The sequence below is a fragment of the Pteronotus mesoamericanus genome, unplaced genomic scaffold, assembly GCF_021234165.1.
Source record: "Pteronotus mesoamericanus isolate MK-2021 breed Mesoamerican mustached bat unplaced genomic scaffold, CSHL_Meso_final contig_173, whole genome shotgun sequence".
NCBI lineage: Eukaryota > Metazoa > Chordata > Mammalia > Chiroptera > Mormoopidae > Pteronotus > Pteronotus mesoamericanus.
This window is the reverse complement of record NW_026555072.1, coordinates 16,708,737-16,734,537: the sequence shown is the minus strand read 5'-3', so window position 1 is coordinate 16,734,537 and position 25,801 is coordinate 16,708,737. Positions and strand designations below refer to the sequence as shown.

Sequence of the window (25,801 nt, the reverse complement as noted above, 5' to 3'; positions counted from 1 at the left end):
TTTATTTATATCTTTTATCCATAAATATTTTCAAGAGCAAACAATCATCCTGGAAAGCTGAAGTGACATTGGGGATTGACTAATTTGTTTTATTTCAATATTGTCTCCTATTTTCCTGAGTGGCATGTTATTTAGTTCCTGCTTTTTAATGTTGGAGAACAATGGCTTTTTTGAAGTGGTGATAATTATCCAGAATGGAAGGTATTATGATTTTGACTTTCTTTTTCTCTTGTAGGTCTACATTACAATTTAGGGGCCGGTGCAGTTAGTACTGTTAGCGATTTTGCCTCACTATTAGAATAGCTAGATTGAATGTCTATTTTGTGAATTCATCGTGGATGGGCATGCACTCTGGAATATAAAATTAAAACATATTTTCCTCAAAATAAGGAAGATGAGAGAAGAAATAAACTATATACATTTTAAGAGGAAGAGAGCATGTTACGTTGCAAAGTAGAAGTCCTCAAACTGGATGCTTGGACATAGCCGAGAATGAGAGTTAAGGAATGGGAAGGGGAAGAGAGCTAGTCTGCAAAATTTGCATCAAAGCCACTGCCTATTCCTATTTGACCAATGCTGTAGTCTTAAAACATTAGGATCTACCACTGAGAACATGAGGATAAACATATCTGTCAGGTGTGTCTAAGGAGAAAAAAAAGTTGATATATGTAAGAATACTGAAGAGCACTGAGCTCAAACTGAGGAGATGTGGGTTGAAGTCCCGTTCTGCCACTGAACAGCCAGACAAGCATATAATCACTTAATCTGTTTTGGTATTATAATTACACAGTAAGTTGACTTACTTGAACCAACCGTAAAAGAAATGTTTATGGGGTTAATATATATTAAGCACCTACTATATGCTAGTCATTGAACCAAAGCTGCATGCATTGATAAGCAAGATATAAAATAGGCTCCTCTTGGAATTTACAGTCTATTAGGAAATGAAAGCGAAATAATTACATGAATAATTTAGTAACCAAAACAATGATAACGATATGCAAGAGAAAAATATGCTTTGAGATGGTATAACAGGAAGCTCAAGGAAAGGGTCCTGTAGAATAGCTGAGAGCTAAAGGATGCAGGCCAGAAGGTAGCAGATATGGAAACCCAGACTCCAGGGAGGAGCGGACATACTAAAGGAACTGAAGAGAGACTGGGCTTTGAGCAAAAGGGGGAGGGACAGTAGAACAAGAAGGGTGGGCAGGGGAACAATTGTGTAACACCTTGCAGGCCATGTTAATAATTTGAAGATTTCTTCTGAATGCAATGGGACCCCATTCAACAATTAGAATAGAATAAGATTTACATTTTACACTAGGATTCTTTGTAGAATCTGTTTCTCTGTGAAATAGATGAGAGGGAGGTAAATCAAACCAGTTAGGAGGCGCGCCTCCAGGTAAAATAGGATGGTGGCAGAAGCAATGGAGATGGATAAAATAACTTGTAAGATAGTTAAGTAATAAGATCAGTATGACTTAGTGGTTGATAGAATGAGGAAAGTAAGGTTAGAAAGAGGTCTCCACCCAGGATCACTTATGGGTACTGGCTTGAGTGGATGATGTTCCCATTTGCTGAGATGGGAAGTACAAGAGAAGAGGGGACGAGAGTAAATTCACTAGTTCCATTTTGGACCTGGTAGACTTCAGGCATATGGGAGACATCCGAGTACAGATGTAAGGTGAGTTGTTGGGTATATGGGTTCTCTTGAATTCACTCCAATCTGTGTTTTATCCCTCTATCGCCCTCCCCAAATTTGCTAAATCCAAGGTTTATTTATTTTCAGGTGTTTTCTTATTAGATTTATAGGCAGCATTTGACACAATTTATCAATTCCTTCTCTTTAATCCACCCCCTTTACTTGGCTTCTGAGGTTCTCTCTTGGTTTTCCTCTTACTTTATCGAGTACTTATTACTATATCCCCTATTGTTGGGGCTACTGTTGGGGTCCTGCCCGGGCTCAATCTTTACATATCTTCTTTCTTCCGTCTACAGAATTACCCTTTGTTTTAATCTCACGGCTCAGCTATATTTTAGAAATTGCATATTTACATCTTCAGATTGGATCTCTCACCTAACCTCCAGGTCATACAGTCCTCTCTCTACCTATTCTACACTTCCACTTGGATAACTAGTAAGCATAGGTAACAATTTGTACAAAGCCGAGATTTCTGTAGTACCTCCTACCATCTTCCCTAACACTAAATGACAAGACCATTCTTACAATTTGCTCAGGACAAAAACCTCATCACATTTTCTCATTCCCTATATAAAATCTGTTGGCCAATCCTGTCGGCTCTAGCTTCAGGATACTTCTAGAATCTGTCCACCTCTTGCCACTTTCACTGTCCCTACTCTGGATGGAACTATCATTTCTAAGCTACATTACTGCATTCGTCTAACTGGTCCTCTCCTGCTTCCACCCTACTCTCCTCCCTACACTGTAGTCTTAGCATGTCCAGGAAATCTTTGTCAGATCATCTCACTGCTGTGCTCAAAAGCCTCCAGTGGGTCTTACTCTTCCAAAAAGTCAGAGTCATCCCAATGGCCTTTAATGCTCTCTATCATCTAACCGCATCTCTTAATTGCTCTTCCTGCCCCCTGCTCTTCACTTACTGTGCTCCGACTGCCCTGGTTATTCTTCCAATATCAGTCATGCTCCCATCTCACGGCCTTTGTTAGAATGCCATTCCTGGAATGCTGCAATCGAGAATATTCTTTCTCTAGGTGTCCCCATGGCTCACACTCTGCCTGCATTCAGGTCTTCACATAAATTTCACCTTTTCAGTGAAGTGTCTCTGTAAGTCCCACCGTCATACTCCATGTCCACACTCCTTACACTCTTCCCTGTTTTATTTTACTTTATTTTATTTTTCCATTGTAGTTATTACCTCATAACATGCATACCTAGTATATTCATTTTCTTCCCCCACAAAAATGTTAGCTCTATGAGGACAGGAATATGTATCTGTGTTTTCTCACTGCCGTATTTCAAAATTAATGTCTAGATATAGAACACAAAAGAAAGATGTGACGTTAGAGTAAGAATGTGAGAAACTTCTATATATAGGGTGCTTGAAACCATGCAAGTAGATGAAATTACCCAAGAGACTAAAGAATATGAAAAAAGCAGGCCTATATTATTTTAAAGATTTAAAAGACAGAAAGAGGAGGTTGAGCAGCCAGGAAGCAGAGAAAGATAGCGTGGGAGACAAGAGGAAAACCAGAGTGTGGTGATACATACGTGAAGGAACAGGAGGGGCCAGTTGCATTAAATGCCGCAAGGAGTTTTTGTAAGATGAGGATGGAGAAGTACTTTAGCATAGAGACCATTTCTGGCCTTAGGGTACTTCCCAGGGACTGAGGGAGGGACAGGGACACAGCCATGCTGCAGGGAGGGTAAGAGAGAGAGGACTATATATAGATGACTCTTTCTAGAAAAGTGGCTGGGAATAAGAGCAGAGAGATCTGTCAGGGCCTGGAGGAGAATGTGCAATTGAGGTAGAGCAGTTCCAGCGCGGGGAACACACGAGCAGGTATAAATGTTGCTGACGAAATCAAATGAGTCCACCTAAGGATACTTCATACTGCAAGGGAAGCCTTTTTGGGGTGTTCCAATATAGAAGGATATGACTGGCAAAGCTGAAATGTGGCCGAAAAAAATACCAGGCACTCTAACAGTTGTCAAATACGGTATCATCGTATAAAGGTACAAAAAAGCCTGTGCAGACGTCATGTGACTGAGCCAAGAGTCGACCAGTAACTATGGAACAGTGCCCAATTCTGAAGCCCACAACAGAAAAGCAGTATGGAAAACACACTTGGGAGAGTAGAAGGTGGCGAGGCACAAAGATGGGTGAACATTTGCAAAAAAGAGATGTGTAAACATTTGAGAGACAGCTGTTTTGTTGATAGGCCATGGGGACTCACATGATTCCTGTGAGAAAAGCAAAGTCTGAAGCAAGATTGAATAACGGACTGCAAAGACCATACAGTGAGAAGAAATGTTCTTTGCCCAGCGACAAAATAATTTAGACAGTAACTGGAACTTGGGGCAGGCAGTTGAAGGCATGTTTTGAGTGTAACAACAGTGTTGGAAGCCCACCCACTCGATTTTTAAAGAAGAGGGCAGGCAGTTAACCATAAGATGGTTTCGAAGAGAGGAAGTGCTTTCATGAAGATAGTAGAGAAGAAAGAATGACCTCTCAGAGACCCTTCAGATCACAATCTTATAATCTGCAATTTAAGTGCAAGCTGCTACTACAGTTTCCTTTTGGAATCTTCTTTCTTTGACGGTAAAGTTATATTCCAGGGTTAAATGATTGAGCAAAATTTTAGGACGTATTAGGAATACACAGGGAAGTCCTCTGTGGGCTGTGGAGTGCCTACCCTCACAAATTATGTTTAAATAATTCTAATTTCCTCTTGATAATAGCTTGAGAAGAAATTCAACATTGCGGTAAATTTTATAGTCATTTCCAGCAAAGGTCCTTTTTTTGGAAGGAGAGAAATAAGAAGCCTAAGATAATTTTACTGTATCAAGCCCTTTATTTCTGTTAAAATGCAGGATGCAGATAACTGAAAAGTCTCTCATGATCAGAATATTTCATTCAACCACGGACGCTACCCTCCACCTCCTCCACACACATGCGCACCACTCTACTCTGGAGCCTCCCGGAACGCTTCCGACGGCCATTACAAATGACGAAATGGAGCTTCTCTTCCTTTGCCAGTTCAGACCCCAAAGCTTAGCTTTAACTGGAGATGATAACCAAGCAATAAACCTGCCAGAAGGTTAAGAGAAGGAGAACAAAGGGAACTTCATCACCACAAAATGGATAACAACATCTAAATATTCTAGTTTTCACAGACTATCACTCTCTTGGCAATATATTAACAATGACACCACCGTTGCATCCTCCCTGTTAACCAGGCAATGTTGTTGGAGAGGCTGGCCTGGGACCAGGGACCCCCACTGCCCACATCGAAAGACTTCTTTCTGATCAACGTGAGCAATACTGGGGTCTCCCCAGCCAGGGCTTAATATTGTCGCTTCATTTTGTACACTGTGACACATCTCATATTTCAAGCACACCTCACTGAAGCATACAAATATGATTTCATTAATTGACTCATTTATTTATTGCTGCCAAGAGTTGGAGAGTCTGTAGTTTCCCAGGGCTTTGAAATATCCCAGGGAGGGTCTAAAATTCATTTCTTATCCTGTTATTGGAATCAATCAGGGGACTTCACTTATTTAGGTACAAAACATTACTCCTAGTGCATTCAACTTGGAGAATGTTTTTATGGTTTAGAGGTTTAAAACAGAAAAACAACAGTGGCATAGCTGCATCCTAGGTGTCTTCAGTAGAGAAAGACTTGGCTCCGCCGAAACTGATGTGCCTCATCCGAAAGCTTCAGCTGAAGCAGAGTCAACAGTAGGCCACACAGCTGGAATGAAAAGGGCTATGGGTGATGTTGGGGTCCTGGGAAGGCCACCCCAAAATATCCCACCATGGCATACTGATTACTTTGAATTAAAGTTACTTGACAAGCAGACACTAGGAGAAGGACACGCTGACTCCCCTGCATCCCCTTGGATGCACGAAGCTTGTCTCCCTGTGAACAGAATGGACCTTCCTCCTTGCTCAAGAGGGCTGAGAGGCCCTTCTACCTAGAGGTAAGGAAACCACCCTGCATAAAGAAACCCTTTTTTTTCCCCCACTCATTTACTACCAATCTCTCTTTCTGTTTGGATTCTTTACTAATGAGCACCAAAGCCTAAGTTTCTTTGTCCTGTCAATTCTTCACAAATTCATTGTTTATTTGTTTGTTTGTTTGTTTTGTCTAGAAATATAAAAATCTGGCCCGGTTCATCACTTCTCTGCGTATCATTTATGATCTCCTGTGAGTATGTATTAAATTGTTTTCCTTCCTCTATTAATCTGCTCTTGTGGCAATTTTACTATTAGTCCAGCCTACAAACTCAAGAGGGGTAGGAGGGCGAAATTTCCCCCTCCCCAACAATGGCACCTCTTGTCGTGCCTTTCAGAAGGATGGAACCCTAAAGGGGAGTATAAATGTAAGAACTAATTGATAGCTTCCTTCCTTCTTTCTTTCCTGATCATTGCAGATAAATGGAGGTCATTTTCACAATAAATGAATTGTTCTCTCACAATGAAATCAAGCAAATAAACAGTAGTGCTAAGATATCTAAGCTCCAATTAACCTCATGATTTTATCACACTGCCTAGATATTTAAAGTATTATTGAAATAGCTTTGGGGTACTTTATTCAACTCTAGAGAGGCAAGTGAAGTTCAAATAATAAATGAACAAATAACCTTCTGTGTGAGTATTTGATATTTAAGTATAGCCGTCAAAGATTCAAATGGAGTGTATAAATAAATCACTGCTCAATATACAGTGTTCTGATTAATAGTGTAAGCTTTGGAAGCTCACAGTCCTATCTTTGAATATCCACTCTGCCACTTAATAGCCTTATAACCTTGGACAAATTATTTAATCTTTCTGACCCTTGGTTTTCTCATTTGCAAAATGGGAATCACAACACAACTCATTCAGAAGGTATAACCATGGTACTAACTCTAAGACCTGTTGCATTAGTTTAGGTCCACCAGAATTAGGCTCTAAGACAAGGATCTGAGTACAGGCAGGTTCATTGGTAGATGATACCAGCAAGAGGTGGGGTTAGAGTAAGGAAGTGAACAGGAACAGAAAGGAAGTCTACAGAGTACATGCTAATAAACAGGCTATTGCTGTGGGCAACTGTGGGTCAACCCCACTGAGACTTCTGGTGTGGAACATGCTTCGGAGCTGCCCTACAAGGAGGGAAGGAGATGGGATATTCATTCATCTGCTCCTGTCCACTGAGTGTTGTTCCAGGAATGATTCCTCTGCCCTACAAGTGGGTGAGCTTCTCCTGTAGCCAGAGGAGGTGTCTGGGCAGAGTCACAGGTACTTGAGTTTAGAAGCCTGTGTAGATCAAGAACAAAGTAGACTTCTTAGACACCCCTGACAATCCAATATGGAGTCACTGTCAGCCATGACAGTTATGTCAAGTGCTGTGTCAAGACTGAGGTGACAGGGTGTAACAGGAACACCCTTAGGAGGGGCCTGGAATGCCCAAAGCCATAAGTCTGGACACTTGGATAAGGATTCCATCTGGACACCGATGTGAGTGAGACCTCTTCCCCTGGTGGGCTATAAGAGCTCCGAACACCCCAAGCTCGAGCCTGGCTGTACAACAGGTCACGCTCAGAGCCACTTCACCTGCCTCCTGCTGCCACTGCTGCCACTGCAGCCACCTGACTTGAGATGAGACAACTGCCTCTCTGCCTGTGGACACCACAAGTGACTGGGACTTCTTGCCAGACACTAGCGAACTCAGCTCACTTCTATCGTGTAAACGTCCCCTGTGTGTACCCAGCGTGTGACTCTATTGGCTTATTGGGGCGGACCCCTAATAAACCTGGCACTGTGGGAAGATGCAAATGTGTGAGACTCTTTTGGGGTGCTCTGTTGCTCAAGACAAAGCCTCAGGGTTTACAGGAAGGACTAGTGCTGATAGGATATAGGTAAGGCATTAAAAGCCAATTCTGATCTACCTTCTGATTGTGTGAATCAAGTGTTACTGGAACACAGCCTGTTTATTTACATATTGTCTATGGTCTGGCTGCTCTTAGAACACAATGGCAGAGTTAATCACATGATCCACAAAGTGGAAAATATTTCCTTTCTGGCTCTTTACAAAGAGTCTGTTGATCCCATATCTAGGTGGTAGCAAAACTGAGATTACAATTTAGGCTTCTTGACCTACCAGGGCAGCACTTTTCTAATGAAACTTGCTCTCCCAAAAATTAATTACAGGAAGAGATGGTTTTATCAATGTTTGATCAACTAGAAACCTCTATTAACTGGCACCTCTACCATTGCGTGTGTATACACACACACACACACACACACACACACACACACACTGGTCATTTACTTCGAAGTTATTTCCCTGGATCATTAGAAGAACTCCGATATCCTCATTTGGAGTCTTCACAGTAAGTATATTCTATATGCAATTTCTTCGAAAAAGCTAAATTGGATATTGTGGAATGCGAACGTTCTCAGACCCAGCAGCTTGTGGTTAAGAAAAGGATTCATAATGACATTTACAATCAGATTTGCTGGCTCTTTGCCTCCATCTGCCAGGCGGGCCTTCAGTCCCATGCAAAGTCCTATCTACCTGAATGTTTCTGAGAGTCTTCTAGGGAAGCTTCATGTAAGCACGGTTCTTCTTGCCGCAGGTCTCTGAGCTGCTCTTCTAGGCAAATACTGCCTAGGCTTAGGGTGCTGTCCGTCTACCTGAACTGCCAAGCCACACAGTCTTTGGGTGGGGGGAGGGGAGAGGAATGGTGGTGCTGAAATAACATGGAGTTCCTTTTGGCATCTGCAGCACTGTCCGAACAAATTTCATTCCAGGTTGTGTGCAGGTGTAGGGATGAACTCCTTCTCCTCTACTCCCCCATAGGCCTATAGAAGCAGTTCTTTTTTTTTTAAGATTTTATTTATTAATTTTTAGAGACGAGGAAGGGAGGGAGAAAGAGGGAGAGAAACATCAATTGGCTGCCTCTCACATGCCCGAAACCCAGCCATGTGCCCTGGCTGGGAATTGAACCAGTGACCTTTCAGTTCACAGGCCAGCACTCAATCCACTGAGCCACACCAGCCAGGGCTGGCTGTGGTTCTTAAAGTGCAGTCCCAGGAGCAGCAGCATGACCATCACCATCACCTGGGGACATTTTAGAGATGCAACTTCTCAGATTTACCCTATCTAGTCAATCAGTAACTCTGGGAAGGAAGCCCAACCATCTGCACTTTAATAAGAAATGGGCGATTGAATGAATAGTAAAGTTTGCAAACCATGGACATAGGACATTGGATGTAGACCACTCCTTCATCTCTCCTTCCCCCACACATTTCCCCAATGTAGTGGTCTGTGTGTAAAGATGGCCCCAGTAAAGCCTCCCATACCTGTACGCACGCCCCTGTGCTATGGCATTACAGCTTCTCCCTTCTGGAAGTGAAGCCTATGTATACATCCTTTGAATCTGGGCTGCCCTTACAATTTGCTTTGACCAATAGAATCTAGCAGAAGTGATGTCATATGAGTTCTAGAGTCTATGCATCAAGATGTGTTGTAGCTTCTACTTTGAAACACTGTGTGGTCCTGAGAATGCCACATAATGAAGCCCAGTCCAGCCTACTAGAGGAGGAGACGCCTTGCGAAACATGAAGGTTCTCGAGCCAACAGTCAGCTGTCAGATACCCAAGTGACTCCATTTTAGACCATCAAGCTCCTGTTGAGTTGCCAGATAACTGCATGCACACAAACGGCCCCTAGCAAGACCTTTAGAATAATTATCCCACTAATCACAGCCCAACATGTAGACCCACACAATCATGACCAAGTAAATAATTCTTGTTTTAAGCCATTACATTTGGGGGTGCTTTTATGCAGAGATAAACAACTGATACACCCAGGTATTTAAGCAACTGATTGCAAAGAAGTTTTTTTTCTTTTCCCTCAGCATGACTTTTTGTCCTATAAACTGAAACAATTTAAACAGCTCAGAACCATCTTATCCTCCTTGTATTATATTAATGATTTAAGTAAGCAGCCCCAAGAGAGCTTGGGTTGGTTTCAAAAGACATTTGGGCTTCACTGTCCATACATATTAAAGAATATTTCACCAGATGATAATTTCAATGATTATTCAAGGTTCAGAGTTCATAATTCTCAGAAGTTCAGAGTTCTAGATTCTTTAAGAAATTCAAATAGAGTAAATTGATTTCTTCTATTCCTTAAGCAGAAAACACACGGCGACATATCTCACTTTTATTTCCCACACATCCAAGATTGAGTTAAATAACATTAACTACTGGCTAACTGCCCCCATATCTACAATTTCCATTAGGTTCTTGGACAGAGAGATAGTGCAAGGCACAGCAAAAACAAAACAAAACACAACACAACGCAACACAACACAGGCTTTGGAGCCTGACACACTTGGATTGGAATCCTGGCTCTGTTTCTTCCCAGCTGTGTGGCCTTAATCTAGCTATTTCCCCTCCAAGCCTTGAGATTCTTACTTTTAAAAAATTGCTTATAACCATATGCTCTTCGTAATTGTTTTGAAGATAAATACATATATGTAAAAGCAGACAGCATAACAATGCAATGGAAACAACTTACTATGGTGAATTATATATCATACGTGATTACAATACAGTATGTGAAATAATTGTATATTGAAACCATAGTACAAATTAGATTTCTCTTTTTTATGCTGTATTTATTTCAGATCAACTTTCTGGAAGTCAGGAAATTAACTAATTCTTCTTTTTTTCCAAAGATTTTATTTATTTATTTTTAGAGAGAGGGGAAGGGAGGGAGAAAGAGTTAGAGAGAAACATCAATATGTGGTTGCCTCCTGCGTGCCCCCTACTGGGGACATGGCTTGCGACCCAGGCATGCGCCCTGACTGGGAATCAAACCAGCAACCCTTTGGTTTGCAGGCTGGCACTGAATCCACTGAGCCATACCAGCCAGGAAGAATTTAAGTAATTCTTAACGCTGATATTTAAATCACCATGTTAAAGAAAAAAGAATGTTTTAATTGAATAAAAGTAGCTCTGGATCTACCTGAATCCCTATGGATTGTTTCATTCAACATCTGTGCATTTAACCTTTTTACTGTATGCCCAGCTCTGTGTCAGTTTACTACAGGGGATGAAAGACCCCTGCTTTTGAGAAAATTCCTCTCTCCTTCCCTTCTTCTCCATCTCTGCCCTAAGTTCAACCAGCTATCACCAGTGGCTTGGAGCTGAGGCCATTTTCGGACTCTCCCTACTGGCAGCAATGTGGAGGGAGTAGGTGGGAAGCAAGGAGCAGTCGGAGGAGATGAGACGCTTAGGTGGGGGAGAAGAAAGAGGGCAGGAGATATGAAAATGTCATCTTCCACTGTATTGGCCACACATCCTCCTACCCTCTTCTCTGATCTCACTGGTCTCCTTGGTATTCTTCCATCTTGCCCCAGTTCAAGGCCTTTACTCTGGTGGTGGTCTCGCTTCCTGGAATACTTTCCTCCAGACATAGACATGTCTCACTTCCTCACTTCCATCAGCTTTATTTTTTTTGTTTTTACCCACCGGGGACCTGGCCCACAACCTAGGCATGTGTCTTGACTGGGAATCGAACCAGTGACCCTTTGGTTCACAGGCTGGCACTCAATCCACTGAGCCACACCAGCCTATCAGCTTTCTGATGTTCCCAAAGATTCTCTGGATAGAAAAGCTTCCCTGACCCCACCACAGACAGTTACATTCTCCTTTGTGCTCCTTTTGATACTTCTGTTTTCTTGTTCTTCATAACTGTCTTTCTTAAACTTCAGTGTGCACACAAATCACATGGGGGTCCTATGCAAATGCAGATTATGATTCACTGGTCTGGGGCGGGGCCTGAGACTCTGCATTCCTAACAAGTGCCCATTGGACATGATTCTGGGAACTACAGTCCGTAACAACTAATAGCAAGATGGTATCTATTCTCTTCTTAATTAGCTCATTGTCTTTCCCTCCCAATCAGAGTATATGTTTCATGAAAAGAGGGACTTCATTTTATTCTGTCATGCATCCTCAGCACTCAGTATGATGCCCAACACATGAAAATTACTCGATAAATATTTATTAAGTTGATGAATTATATATGTTGCTGGAAATCAAAATTGGAATTTTGAATTTCTAGGGTCTGGTAGAAGTAAGACCTGCTTGAGTGTGGTTGGGAGGGTAATAATATGGGTGAAATAATTTATAGTTTTAATTTGAACATTTCACCTAAAATGTCCTATGGTGTGCTTGACTGTGATATTGTTATGTTACAGAATGACATGCTTATGATTTTGTAATAAAAGATTTTGTAATAAAAAGGGGCATTATTTGTGCCAGACCCTGTATTTTCCATTAGAAAGATTGTTACATTTAAGTACTTTACAGGTGAAACAGACTACTGCACTCTGGCTTTGTAATGTGTCTACCACGAGTAAAGTGGTTTAAATAGGAGCATAAGCCCATAATTATGTTCAGAGTTCAACGAAACTTATTAACCAATTGTTGGAACCCAATCTCTTTACAGAGTTAGAGAGTTCGAACATACGGCAGAAAAGTAGAGAACAAATACCAGTATGATTATACAAAGAAAAACCATAATGGGGTACAGAGCATGGGTCCCCTCATAACAGGGGAACACCCCCTAATCCTGCCTACTGGCAGGATTGGAGGCACGGAGCGTAGATGGTACAGCATTTAAGATACAGTACATAACAAACACAAGTTAACAGGAGTGCCTCCCTGAGGGAAGAAGGTTGCCACTCAGAGCCAATTCTGTACATGACTGTGAGAACATGCAGTGACTTGTGACATAGCCAGTGCGGGCAGATGCCCTCACCGATGCCTGCGCATTCCTGGGAAACTCTCGCCCTGACTAAAGATGGCAGCCGAAAAAGAGCCAAAGACACTGGGGAGCTGACAAAAATGGTGGACACTAACGCATCATAGGAAGAGCAGGATATGAGGTCACATAGGAATTTCTGAGCTGAGCATTTAAATTAAGGAGGCTGAAGCTCAAGGGAGAGTGTGTCATGAGGTCAGAGGACTTCGGCAGAGAAGGCAGCCACGAAGTCTGCCTGCCTGTAGGAGATGGCGGCAGAGCTGACGAAACTGTGGAGACCCTCCAGGCCACGCACAGACTCATGAGAGATGCTTAGAGTTGAACTGTGACTCGGAATGCTGAGCTGCAGACTTCTGCCTCTCTGAAGGACATACAGAGAAGCCACTGGCTTGCCTCTGAGACACTGTGACCCAGTGTAACAGGGCACATGTTTCCCTGAACCACTACATGGAGGCTGAGAACAGCGCATCCCAGGTCCTGAAGGAGAGCTGCTGCGAGAGGACAGTGACTCTGAACCTGACAAGTGTACCTTCCAGAGGGGATGGAAGTCTGTTTGCATGTCTGGCTAATGGACAGATAAGGACGTGGGGAACTTCTGGGTACGGTTTTGGTTTGTAGCCTTTTGGGGAGCGAGAGAAGTTCTGGGTCTTGTGGGAGAGAGGGGCTCAGAGCATGAGGGCTCTCAGCACCCCCCAGGGTTGGAACCCTGTTAATAAAAACCTGTTTCCTTCAACGCAAATTATTGAGTCATGTAGCGTGAAGGCACCAAGTGGCTAAGCCTCAATTTGTGTGGTAAGAAAACTATGCATATGTGCTGAGGGTACCAAATATTATAGGTCGTAAAAAGAAATAAAGCTGGTATAATTAGTTGAATATAAATCCTGACATAGAAATTTTAGTGTCCCAGATGGATTAAAAAAACAAAAAAAGGAATGCTTGCACATCTTTCTCAAGTCTCCAATGCCATTAAATTCAACTCTGATGACTGTTCAGAAACCCCAGGGGGCACGTGAAACACAATGTCCCCAGATCGTACGACTTCCTTGAACACAGGAACTATTTGTGCCTTCTCAGGAATGATCATTGGGTTGGGTGTGCTCTTCCCAGCGAGGTATGCTTCTCCTTGATATAAAATAAAAATCAACTTTGCCTGAAGAACAAATCACCATGCTTTCATCACTTGATCTTTGGAGAAGTAGAGAGGGCCAAAAAATAATAAAGAACTTTTCCGGCTCCTTACCCTGAGCCAGCATTAAAACCACTGTGAGATTTTATGCACACCTTGTACTAACAAAGGAATGGAAAAGTGAACTAAAAATAGACTGAAAATATGCAGAAAAATAAAAATTGAAACTACAGTTAAACAAAGAAACATTCCTCCCCCAAGTCTGCTTGTGGCAGCCACTGTCCTTTTTCCTTTTTCATGAACTAAAAACGAAAGAGCTCTTAAAACTGTTTTGAAATGGAAAAGGGGGCAGGGCCAGGAAGGCCCAGTTCCTGGTTTTGGGGATTTGTACTGGAGCATCTGAAGAATACTGTCTAAATGGTACAGGATTGGATCCATTGACGTGGAACCCTCACGTGTCAGCGCCAGTGGGCACTCTGGTGCTGCTCCCTAACGCCCTCTTCAGCCCTGCTGCTGAGAGTACTGGTTGTGAAAGCCGTTCTTTCACTAGCAACTGCCTTTGGCCCCAGAAAACACTTCCAAGGTCTCCCTTTCCTCCCCGTGGGCAGCCCATGGGCAATGGCTAGCTGGGTCAAGAATCCAAAGGCCTGACCCTCTCCCCGAAATTCAGGACAGCTCTGCAGAACCAGGCCAGCTTGCAGGCCCCAGGGGAACCACCTGATACCTCTGTCACAGTCAAATCACCCTTCGGCCTTTTTTTGCAGTCTACTTCCATGTGCTTTTCTTCATCGTAGGCATATCTCCAGAAAACACACTGCAATGTACTTCTGTTGCCCAGCGCTCTGAACCAGTGTCCATTCCCAAGGAACCTATTCTACGGCACTTTGTTTAGTAAATAACACAAAGGCTTACTCCTATTTTCAGAACCCCAACCAATTTTCCCTTTCACCCAGAGATCGCCTCGCGGTTGTGCTTTTGAGCGAATGGCTACAGCCAAATAGAATGTGATCCAGCATACTTACGGGCTCCAACAGTGGTCGGTCCAGGAGCCAGGCCAGGCTGCTTTGCCCGCAGCTCTTGAAGTAAATGGGTTACCGCCTTCCACTCAGAGCTCAGATCTTCTAACTTCCTCTTTAATAGAAAAGCATACATTTATTTGATTAATGTCTCGAAGATAACTTAATTCATGAAGTCATTAATTCGTTTTGTGAATACATTATTGTATTTCTATTGTATTTTACTTGTAAATTAATTATTCTGGGCAGGATTCCTTTAAAAGGTATCATAATTATTTTCGCCAACCACCCTAGAAATATTTATCAATTGTTTGCGGTATACAGGCTTTCACTCTAGGCACAATTCCATTTAAAGGAAGTAGAGTACAAACAGTAATAAAAGCAAAACAAACAAATAAACCACCAAAAACCAGTGTCATCTCAGCAATTGGCTTGACTCTTTTAAATAGTATCTAGTGTGGCTGCATATGAGAATTACCCAGAAAACATTAAAAATATCCCAACGTCCTGACTTACCCCAGATCAACTATAATTAGGATCTCTTGGAGGGAGGGGAGGTATATATGAAGATAAATCCCCTTCAAAGATGGAGTCTTATTCCAAAATGGAGGGAAAGATGTCAGCGAGCACCCGTCAGCCATGAGTCCCTTTGGGGACTGTCCTAGCTGCAGATAGCTGCCTTGCCTAAGGGCAAGGCCTTTCCAGGGCAGCCCTCATTCAATGACTGATCAAGATGAGGGAGGAAAGGCTCCATCAATGTGGCTGAAAGCGGGACAATTTTGAAGGTCCATTTCAGCTGCAGAGCTGCCAGTGGGATGAACCAAGCCTGTCTAGGTCAGCGAAGGGCTGGCATATGTTTCAGAATGAGGTCTCTTGGGGTAGGTGGGGAAAGGCCCTGATTTTAGTGTTTGCCCATTTCTGTGGTGCAAATACTCCCCTTAGCTACTTTTTAAGTTGCCAAGACACTCCCCAAATTCCTGAACATTTGACAGCAGGCTCACATGAGCAGATACAAGCTAGCTCCAGGACACCACTGGGTAGCCATCTGATTATAGTGGCCCTCCCTTATCTGGGGGACATATATTCCAAGGCTCCCCGTGGATGCCCGAAACCATGGATAGCACCAAACTCTATATACGTATTATGATTTTTCCTTGCTGTACATATACACCTATGATACAGTTTCATTTCTAAATTAGGTGCAGTAAGAGATTATCAAGAATAGTAGCAAAAGAGAATAGTTATAACAATACACTGTAACGGAAGTACATGAAAGGCTTTGGGGCCATTAATAAAATAAGGGTGACTTGAACACAAGCACTGTAACACTGAGAAAGCAAATCCGCTAACCAAAGGCTAACCATGTGGATAGCAGGCAGGGAGCGCACACAACATGGACACCCTGCACAAAGGGATGACTCACGCCCCAGCAGGATGGTGTGAGATTTGCTCACGTTACTCAGAACAGCACACAATTGAAACCCTATGAATTGTTTATCTCTGGGATTTTTGATTGAGCATTTTTGGATTGTGGCTGACCGCGGGTCACTGAAACCGTAAAAAGCAAAATCGTGGATAAGGGGGGACTCCTGGGGCTATTGCCAGTAGAATGGCTGTGGAATATCTATTGGTTCTGGGCTGAGGCTTTCCCAATGCATGGGGCTGGGGGGATTAATACTATGCCTGGGACAGTGGCTTTCACGCTCTGGGCTCATCAGGATCTCCTGGAGGCCGAGGTCAGCCCCTGACAGTTCGGTCCCAGCTCCAGAGTTCTTGACTCAGTAGGTCTTGGGTGGAGCCCAAGAACTGGCATTTCTAACAGTTTTCCAGTTGATGCTGATGCTGACTGACCAAGACCAAAACCTAAGGCATCCGTTACACCTAATGAGTTACCCAAACACCTCCCACGGACTAGATATGCAGCATACCTGACAAAAATGAAATAGGCCCTCAGATCATTTTCTATAGGGCTCATTTTTATTGAGGAACCCCACGTGAGAAAAAGCCGACAAGGGAGTAAATAGTAAAAGTTCATCACTTCATAATTTAACTCTTATCTGTGCTTTTGAGGTTATTTAGGTCTATTGTGTCTAACATCCTGTTAAATAAGGGCTTCTAAAATTTTCCCCAGAGTGTATGTTGTTAAACACTTATGATCACATCAATGACTATAACTCTTTTTTATTTATTCAAACGTAAGGTTTCAATTGAAAAGCAAAGAAAAATGCCTCTGATCAGTGAGGGGAACTACCATTGGAAGCTGTGACATGTGTAAGATATTTATCCATTCTGACACCAGAGCTAAAGAGAATTAAACATTGTAAAAAGCTAGTGAAGTGATTTTATTTGGTCTCCTTGATTCTCCTGCAAATATGCAGTGACTTCCCAAGGACAAATATTAAGAGCAACTAAATAGTAGTGATGCTGATAACAAAAGGTAGTAATAGATAATAGGGAGAAGACAATAAACATCGAAGTCAATAACTAGGAAGTGTAGTGATCTAGGTCATTTACCGAAGGAATAACTACAACATATGGTGAAGTCTCATCTTACATTATTTCACTTATATGTATATGTACAGAGAGAGAGCGAGCGAGCGAGCGAGTGAGCGAGAGAGACTGATTAGAGATTGATTTAAACATTGCTGGGGTCTGCCTACAATTCTAAGTAAGCATATGGCCCCAGAAGGAGTGGGCGAACAGAGACTGGAGTTTGCTGTTCCCACAGTTGGCTAAGGTCCCACTTTCTTCGCATAACATGAGCATCTGATTGCATTGAGTTTTATTCTAATATTCAAAGGTATGCATTTATTCCACAACGTGGCTTCTAGAAGCAAACTAACTACTTCATCTGGGTCTCAACTGAAGAAACAATGAACAGTATTGAACTTCACATTCCACATGCATCACTTTGTAACAAAACAAAACAATAATTAATGCTGATAATGAAGCCCCTTACAATTAGGAATCATTGAAATTACACTGTGTCTAAGAATGAGAAGTCCTGGATTTCAATCTCATTACTGGTTGTATAATCATTGGCAAATCAGACAGATCACTCAGATTTATCATCCTTGAAACATGGATATAACACTACCACCTAACTCGTAGCTTTGTTGGAGAAACTAGATGAGATCTTTCACGTGAAAAGAACTCTTTGAACTGTAAAGTACTATAAAATTGTTCGTTAGTCATTATGCACTACTTCATGAAGCAAATCAGAAGATAGTAAAAATGTTCACTAAAATAGTTAAAATGAAAATATTTCAATTCTTTCTTTTTTTATCCTCACCTAAGGGCACACTTACTGATTTCAGAGAGGGGGTAGGGAGGGAGACAGAGAGGGAGAGAAACATGGATGTGAGATCCAAGAGAGAAACACTGAGCTGCTTGCCTCTCATATGCAGCCTGACTGCACCCTGAGTGGGGACCAAACCCTGCAACCTAGGCACGAGTCCTGACCAGGAATTGAACCTGTGACCTTTCAGTTCATGGGATGGCATTCCAACCAACTGAGCCACACTGGCTGGGAGGAAAATATTTCAATTCTGAAAGGACTAGGTTTGGGTTACCCTGAATATAACATGTTTATATATTTCATTTTCTTTTATCAGTACATAAATTCTGAACATTCTATTCACTTATTTGAACATTATCTTGTCCACTGCTATTTCCAGATAGGGAAATGGGGTGTTACTATAATTTTAAATGTGGAGATTTTAAAAAAGTAAGTGGTACCTTGAATGCACCACAAACATCTGAGGATACTGCAAAGTGTAAAAAAATGCAATAAGTTCAGAAATGTATATTTGCTAAGCTTTCATAATTATTAGCAAATAACAGCACATAAAATGGCTAGAGATTTTGATTTTGGTAGTCACAAAAATAGCCTTGCAACTTCTTTAAGTTTCTGGTGTACTTCACAGTTGGAAATGCTTATTTATGTATTCTGAAAGGCCTTTTTTTTTTGTTTGGTTTTGTTTCGCTTTTTGGTCCTTTGGCATGAGCCCATATTTTCTAATTTCATCTCTTTTTGAGGCTGTGAAGTTCTTTCAGGTGGCAAAAATGTTTGGCTGCAGCAACTAATGCAGCATTCTTCACATAATAAACTTTAAGCAGTGCTCAATAAAAATCTATAAAAAGTAATGATTCGCTAATCATGTCAATAATCAATCTTGAACCAAATTTAAAGGAACCAAATGCATGTCTAAATTCCAACATCTTTAAACAGACAATCAGTGAGATAATAGTTATCAAGTACTATTCTTGATCAGATGTCCAAACTTTTAAAATTTTGAATCTGATTTTATTTATATGTGGTAGCTAGTAAAATAAACAAACAAAACAGAAACCAAACTCATAGATACAGAGAACAAACTGATGGTTTCCAGATGGGAGGGGTTTTGGAGGCCTTGGTGAAGTAGTCACAGGAATGTAAAATACAGCATAGGGAATATAGTCAAAATAGTTGCAAAATAGTTAGAAAATTGTCACAGGGATGTAAGTTATAAAACAGTCATGGGGACATAAGGTACAGCATAGGGAATATAGCCAATAATATTCTAATAATTATGTATTGTGTCAGATGGGTACTAGACTTATCGGGATGGTCACCTTGTGTGTTATAAAAATGTCTAATCGCTGTGTTGCACACCTCAAACTAATATAATATTGTATGTCAACTGTAATTGAAAAATAAAGAAAATATTTTTTAAAAGGCATCTGGAACACATTTAAATATAGGAAAAAAAAATCCCTTGGATCATGCTAAGTAAATTGCAGATCTCAGCCTTTCCTCACAATAACTCAAACTCAACAACTCAAGTGGGTTCATGTTTTACCCAAAGGGAGAATGTGTGAGATCATTTTTTAAGAATTTTTTTTATTTTTAAAAATATTTTATTTATTTATTTTTAGAGACAGGGAAGAGGAGGGAGAAAAAGAGGGAGAGAAACATCGAGGTGAGAGAGATCCATCAATGTGCTGCTTCCCGCACGCACCCAACCGGGAAACTGAACCTGCAACCCAAGCATGTGCCCTGACTGGGAATCGAACTGGTGACCTTTTGCTTTGCGGGATGATACCCAATCAACTCAGTTACACGAGTAAAGGTGAGATCATTTTTTTTTTTAATGTCAAACAGTTTCATGACAGGGAACTTTTGTGACAGAGCATTATTTTCTATGATACATAATTTGCTTGGAAATGGTTATTAAATGTTAAGGCAATTATATCAAACAATTCTGCTTTCCAGTTCTATTAAAATATACAATGTGAGCCTTTTCTTGGGATCATTGAGATTCTCTGTATTTCAACCCCCTATTTTGCTAGATGTTTTTTGCAACTAAAAGAACCTTGACTGGAATGCAACTGAAATTCAAATATTTTCATTCAAGAGTAAAAGTGACCCAAAAGTATAGAAAACAGGATCTCCCCAGAGAAAGATTCAATGAATAGACAGTGGTTAAGCCTATCAGCCAAATCCAACCAAAATGCATCTCTTACATTATGAACAGCCCATTGAAGGAGGATTCACTGTAAACTCAAATGGCATTAATATACTTAGAAGTACGTATAATGCCCTAAACTAGTCTAGACTCTTCACAATACTCAACAAAGTTCTGAGAACATAGCGGTTGCTCAATAAACACTTCTGGCTGATTTGAAAAAAAAAAAAAGAAAAGAAATTAATGACAAGAAATATTTCTGACTATAGCTTTCCTTTTTAATTTAGAATACATTCTTAAACTCCATTTGTATTTGGGGATTTTCAAAATGTAAAATCTTATATTCTTCTCTTGTATCGATGTTTGGCATGCAATTAATATCTGTTGCATGAATAAATGAATCCGCCTATGGCTGTATATACACAGACGCATAAGTGAATATTGTCATTGAAACATCTACGTGTCCATGTCTGTCTCTGTGAGTGCAATTAATATACCTGAGGACCAGGACTGACATTCCAATATTTAAAATGCCTCCTCAGTTTCAACATGAGCTGCTGAGTGAGTCTAAATTGAGATTTTACCCCCAAATATTTCCTCAGAAATGCATCAGCTCATATGAGAGCTCTATAATGTCTTTTGTGTCTCAATCATTTGATTTTGAACAAAAACGTTGCAGAGTAGCCTGAAAGAACCTCAAGAGATGTGAATTTTAGGATGCTTATGAAAGTAATCTGACAGAACTGGTCCATAAAAAAAAAGGAGGTAAAGAAAGTTAATAAATCATTATCAACTATTCACAGGACATAACCTCACACCAGTGGCGAAAGCCATTGTAAACAAATCTTTCAGAAATTGTTTAAAAAGCAAAATATAAGATATTCTCATGGGGGGATAAATAATAAATATCTTAATAGACATGAAAAGATGATCTCTCCTAATATTCTGTGAGGGGGTGGTGAGGTAGGGGATTAAAATTCAAGTGATAACATTAAGGAAGTAAAGATGGCCCTCCTGGTAAGTGTCAGCTAGCTACGTGATGGTCCCAACTGAGCATAAAAGACAGTCAGAGAGAAGAAATCAGCCAAAATAGGGCCACCCCACAGGACCATGTTTGGGCTGAGACAAAGACAAGGCCACACTGCCACCACCAAAATGACTGATATGAGGCACTGCTACTTCTTTAACAGTGACACTTCTACCCTGCTTTAATCCCCTTACCCTCTCTATATAAAAATGAAGACACCCGGTCACCACATTGACTTTGTTTCTTGACAGCATCTAACCCAGGAATGGCTCTCGCTTCCTAAATTCATCCTCACGGTCTGCTAGCCAGCCCAACCCAGTGAGCGGCTCATTCCATGCCCTCTAAACTGAGAGGCCTCGCAGTCTTTCTGGAGAGCTTCCTGCCTTGCTTCAGTAAACTAAATAATCCTTCTGGATTACACATATGTTCCTAGTGGTCTTTGGGCAGAGAACTTGAACAGCATCATATGGGGACTCAGTGCCATATTGCAAATAACTTTGCAAAACAGGGACCTCTGGAATTCTGGAATATACGTATGAATAGTGTGAATGAGCTCATTTCATGAAACGTAGTTGTGGCAAATGCAGTATTTCTAATCAGTGTGTTGTTTTATAAAATGTGAGACTTCAAATATGGGAGCGCTATTCCATTAAGAAATTAAATATAATTAGACATTTGGCAATCTCATCCATATTCCTAATTGTTTACGTCTACAAGTTGCTCAAAAGTCCATTATAAATTTTATCTCTGCAATGAGAAAGTGAGGGCACACAGGATTAGCATTTATTCAACCACTCACAGTCTAAGACTTTTTCCCCAGTTGTAAAGCTAACTTGTATTTTTTTCAAAAAATTAAATTCTGCTACTCTTATATTAATAAATTATAAACTCTCTCTAATATTTACTCTTTCTATAAATCTTCTCCCAACTTTTTCCATTCCCATTGACGTGGAAATCGTGCTCAACGAATGAGTCGATCAAAATGGACCTGTTCATTTGGAGGTGGGGACAGATTTATGTCTGTTATGTCTCTATTGCTTTCTGATGTTAGAAAATATAAAAGCTGCACCAGGTAAATGAGATCGTATGCCAGACAGATGATTTATAAAATCCAAATACTGTCATAATTCTAATATTTAATTGGGCAACACTTTGACCAAGAAAACAGCATTTGACCTGTTACACCAACTATAAATCTTCAGACATACTTATGTTTTGAGTAATATATTAAAAATTACCAGGCCAAAAAAAAAAAACTACTAAGGAAGTTATTAGAAATGTTAACATGTTGATGCTGGCAAAACAAATTTGGTGGGAGAAAAAAAAAAACGCCTTAATCTAGTTAATTAACAACAAAACAGCTGGAAAAATGAAACATCCCTGGTTGTGATTGACTATAATTGAAAGTGACTGATGATATTGTCATTTTGCAGCTTATATCTGAGGAAATGATACCTGGAAGATTGTAGCTGCCCTCTTGACCATTTGTCTATGGCAATTACTTTGTGTTAAAGGTTGGGGTGGAACCCTTAGGCCCAAATACAGAAGCATCTTAACACCTTACTATTTCTATTACATTTAAAAAGAATTCAAGAGCAGTAATAAAATACATTACTGGATTCATGTTAGCAATATTTTTTTAATAACCTAAAAAGTTAGCAGAGCAAACCAGCTGCTTCCACCTTATCACTTCAGCAAGTAACCAAGACATTTAAAATTTCATTAATGTTGTTAGTTCTAATATATACCAGCATTTTGAAATACTTCTATCTGTTAAAAGTTGAACAGAAAGAGTAGTGTCCCAAGTTACAGAACAAGTATATATAGAAGAAAATGTCATCTAAATGCTTAAGTTCAAAAGAGAGTTAAGAAAACAATTTTAAAAACCAAATAACAAATGGCTTATTTTTTTCTGTATTTGTCAGTATTGTTGCTACCAATTGCAGTTGTGTTTGTTGCTTTTTAACTGCTAAACTGGGTGCTATTGAGAACCTCGTTATTAATTTATAGAAAATGAGACATAGTAAAATGATTTCATCAACAGCATTATTGTAAAATACTATTACCAAAGGTACAACTTAAGCAAAATGTGAAACAATTCACCTTATGCAACAAGTTTTCAACAACTTTTGATGTTAAGATGAAGGAATGATTTACAAATCAAGTGAGATAAAAGTGTGGTGGGGGAGGGGAGAGGAGAAAAAAAGAGAAAAGAGAAGAGAGGGGAAAGAAAGCAAAACAAAGATACTTGTATCTTCAATCACACTATTCTGAGATTTTACCATCTTTGAAAATTAAAGAAATGTTAGAGAAGTTGATGAAGTGAAGAAAAGAGAAAAAAGAAAACAAACAACTAAACATAGATGAGCCGGCTCCAAAATAGGATGCAGTTTGGGAGGTGATTGTAGGAGCTGAACAGACAGTCTGTCTGATGCAGAGTGTGGAGGTGCCAATAGACAGTTAATTTCCTAAGCAACAGACTCATTCTCTGATGTGTCCTTAATTAAAATGTCTGCAAGCAAAGGATATATAATTATCCATTTAAATACTCAATCTTATGTACATACCATGAGGGATTTTCACTTTCTTTTTTAAGAATATCATTTTCTTCTTCATAATTATTATAGTTTCTAAATGTACCTACTGCCCCCTCCACCCCCCCCCGCCCCCCCCCCCTGCTGAGAGATCAAACTTCTTTCATGAAAATGTTCTGCAGGCTACTGGGACCCTTTTCCTTTCTATTCAGGGGCGAGAAAGGGGAAAAGGCATTAGGAACAGCACAATTTAAACATTTTGATAGAGCAAAACAAAGCTGAAAACAGGCTTTGTTTATGTACTAACAGAGCAATGGACCGCTCTTCAGAAATATCTATAACTTTAAAAAGAAGTTTTTGATCCACGCAGAGATTTAAATAGTCCCCACAGCTTACAGCTTGGTATTGCTGGGCTCCATGTCCTGAACTATGAAGTCATTTTTGAGCCTCTAGTGTTTCTTGCTACCACAACCCCCAGCTCATTTTCAGGTGTTTTCGAGGCCGTGGCTTAGAGCAAAGGTTGCATGCGAATCAACTATTTCTCCACCCCTCCGTCATCAATCTTGCCCGTTCATCACTATCAACCTCATATGTTTAATCTTCTCCAAACCTAAGGGATAAATGGTAGAACAGGAATGGATTTTACATCAGTTCTGCTTCTCCCAAATGAGCTGACTTGAGAGGAAATGGGGAAGGAGAAAAGGAGGGAGGGAGGGAGGAAGGGAGGGAGGGAGGAAGGGAGGAAGGAAGGGAGGGAGGAAGGGAGGGAGGAAGGGAGGGAGGGAGGGAGGAAGGGAGGGAGGGAGGAGGGAGGGAGAAAGAAGAGTTCTGACTCTTCAAAATGGTTTAAAGGGATAGAAAGAGAGGGAACATTAACACTTCATTGTTCTTTCTCTGATTTCAGAAAGGTAATTCCCTTTTTACGCTGTTAATGTGGCTGTAGAAAGCAGGTACGTTCAGATGTGGCAGATCCCAGATCTTAAGGTGGCCCAGGAGTTGGGAGTATGAGTGCAGGTGTGGTAAGTTAGGATCAACTGCTTGGATTGTTTACATGCGCCGAAAACAAAAGAAGCCAGTCAGAGAAAGACACATACCGTATAGTTTCACTCATATGTGAAATCTAATGAACAAAATAAACTAACAAACAAAATAGAAACAGATTCATAGGTACAGAGAACAGACTGACAGCGGTCGGAGGGAGGAAGCTGGGGGACAAAGTGAAAAAGATTAAAGGACTAAGGAAAAAAAAACACCCAAAAACCTCATAGACACAGACAACAGTGGCGATTACCAGAGGGAAAGGGGGTGGGGGAGGTCGAAGAGGGTAAAGGAGGGATAAATGGTGACGGAAGGAAACTTGACTCTGGGTGGTGAACACATAATACAATATACAGATGATGTATTAGAGAACTGTACACCTGAAACCTATGTAATTTTATTAACCAACATCACTCCCAAAAATTCAATACAAAATAAACATAAAATTAAAATAAAATGTTCTCACTGATTTTCAATGAAGACTTTCCCTCCCTTTTTTTTCTTTTTAAGGCTCAAAAGTAGAAGCCAATTTGAATACACATTTGTAATCTGCAACAATTCTACCAAAACCTGCATAACATCTTTGAGGAGCAAACAAGACTAGACAGAGTGGTCTACAAAATGGCCCATTTGTCTGCTTCAGTGCTTGCTACGGGAGTCACTCTGTTAACCACCAAGAAAGGTGGCTGCCAGGAGACTGGGTCGCCTTAGAGCATCAACAGAAACCCTGACATTGGCCGCTTTCAGGACCTTCTCTAGCTCTCTAATCGAAAGACCGACACACACTGTGAGTGTCTGAAAATTGTCACACCAGGCTTGGAACTGGATGCCAATTGTTCCTGTTCTTTCAGATGTTAGGAGGGAGGCAATGCATCCCTCCATACATGCCTATTGATATAGCTACAGAAATGGGGGCCTTTCAGCATCTGGCATTTGGACATTCTGTTGAGGCTACAACTTTAACTTTCCCTCAAGAAGAGCCCCGTGTCAAAGGTAAGGAAACAAACAATGTTCTAGAAATGAAGCTTGGGCCAAGCGTAAGCAGTGACCTTAGAGACAGAGTCCAAGTCGTGGTAATGTTGTTTGCAAGGACA

The 25,801-nt window shown here is 40.8% G+C and overlaps 1 protein-coding gene across 3 annotated transcripts in view; it reads right to left on the bottom strand.

Annotated features, from left to right (window-relative positions):
- The window catches only part of DMD (dystrophin), a 1,878,371-nt gene that overhangs the window by 642,184 nt on the left and 1,210,386 nt on the right, over positions 1-25,801 (bottom strand). For all 3 annotated transcript variants that reach the window (XM_054566574.1, XM_054566573.1, XM_054566575.1), the window contains one exon: positions 14,668-14,776. In XM_054566574.1, coding sequence (XP_054422549.1) covers positions 14,668-14,776 — 109 coding nt within the window. The remainder of the gene's footprint in view (positions 1-14,667; positions 14,777-25,801) is intronic.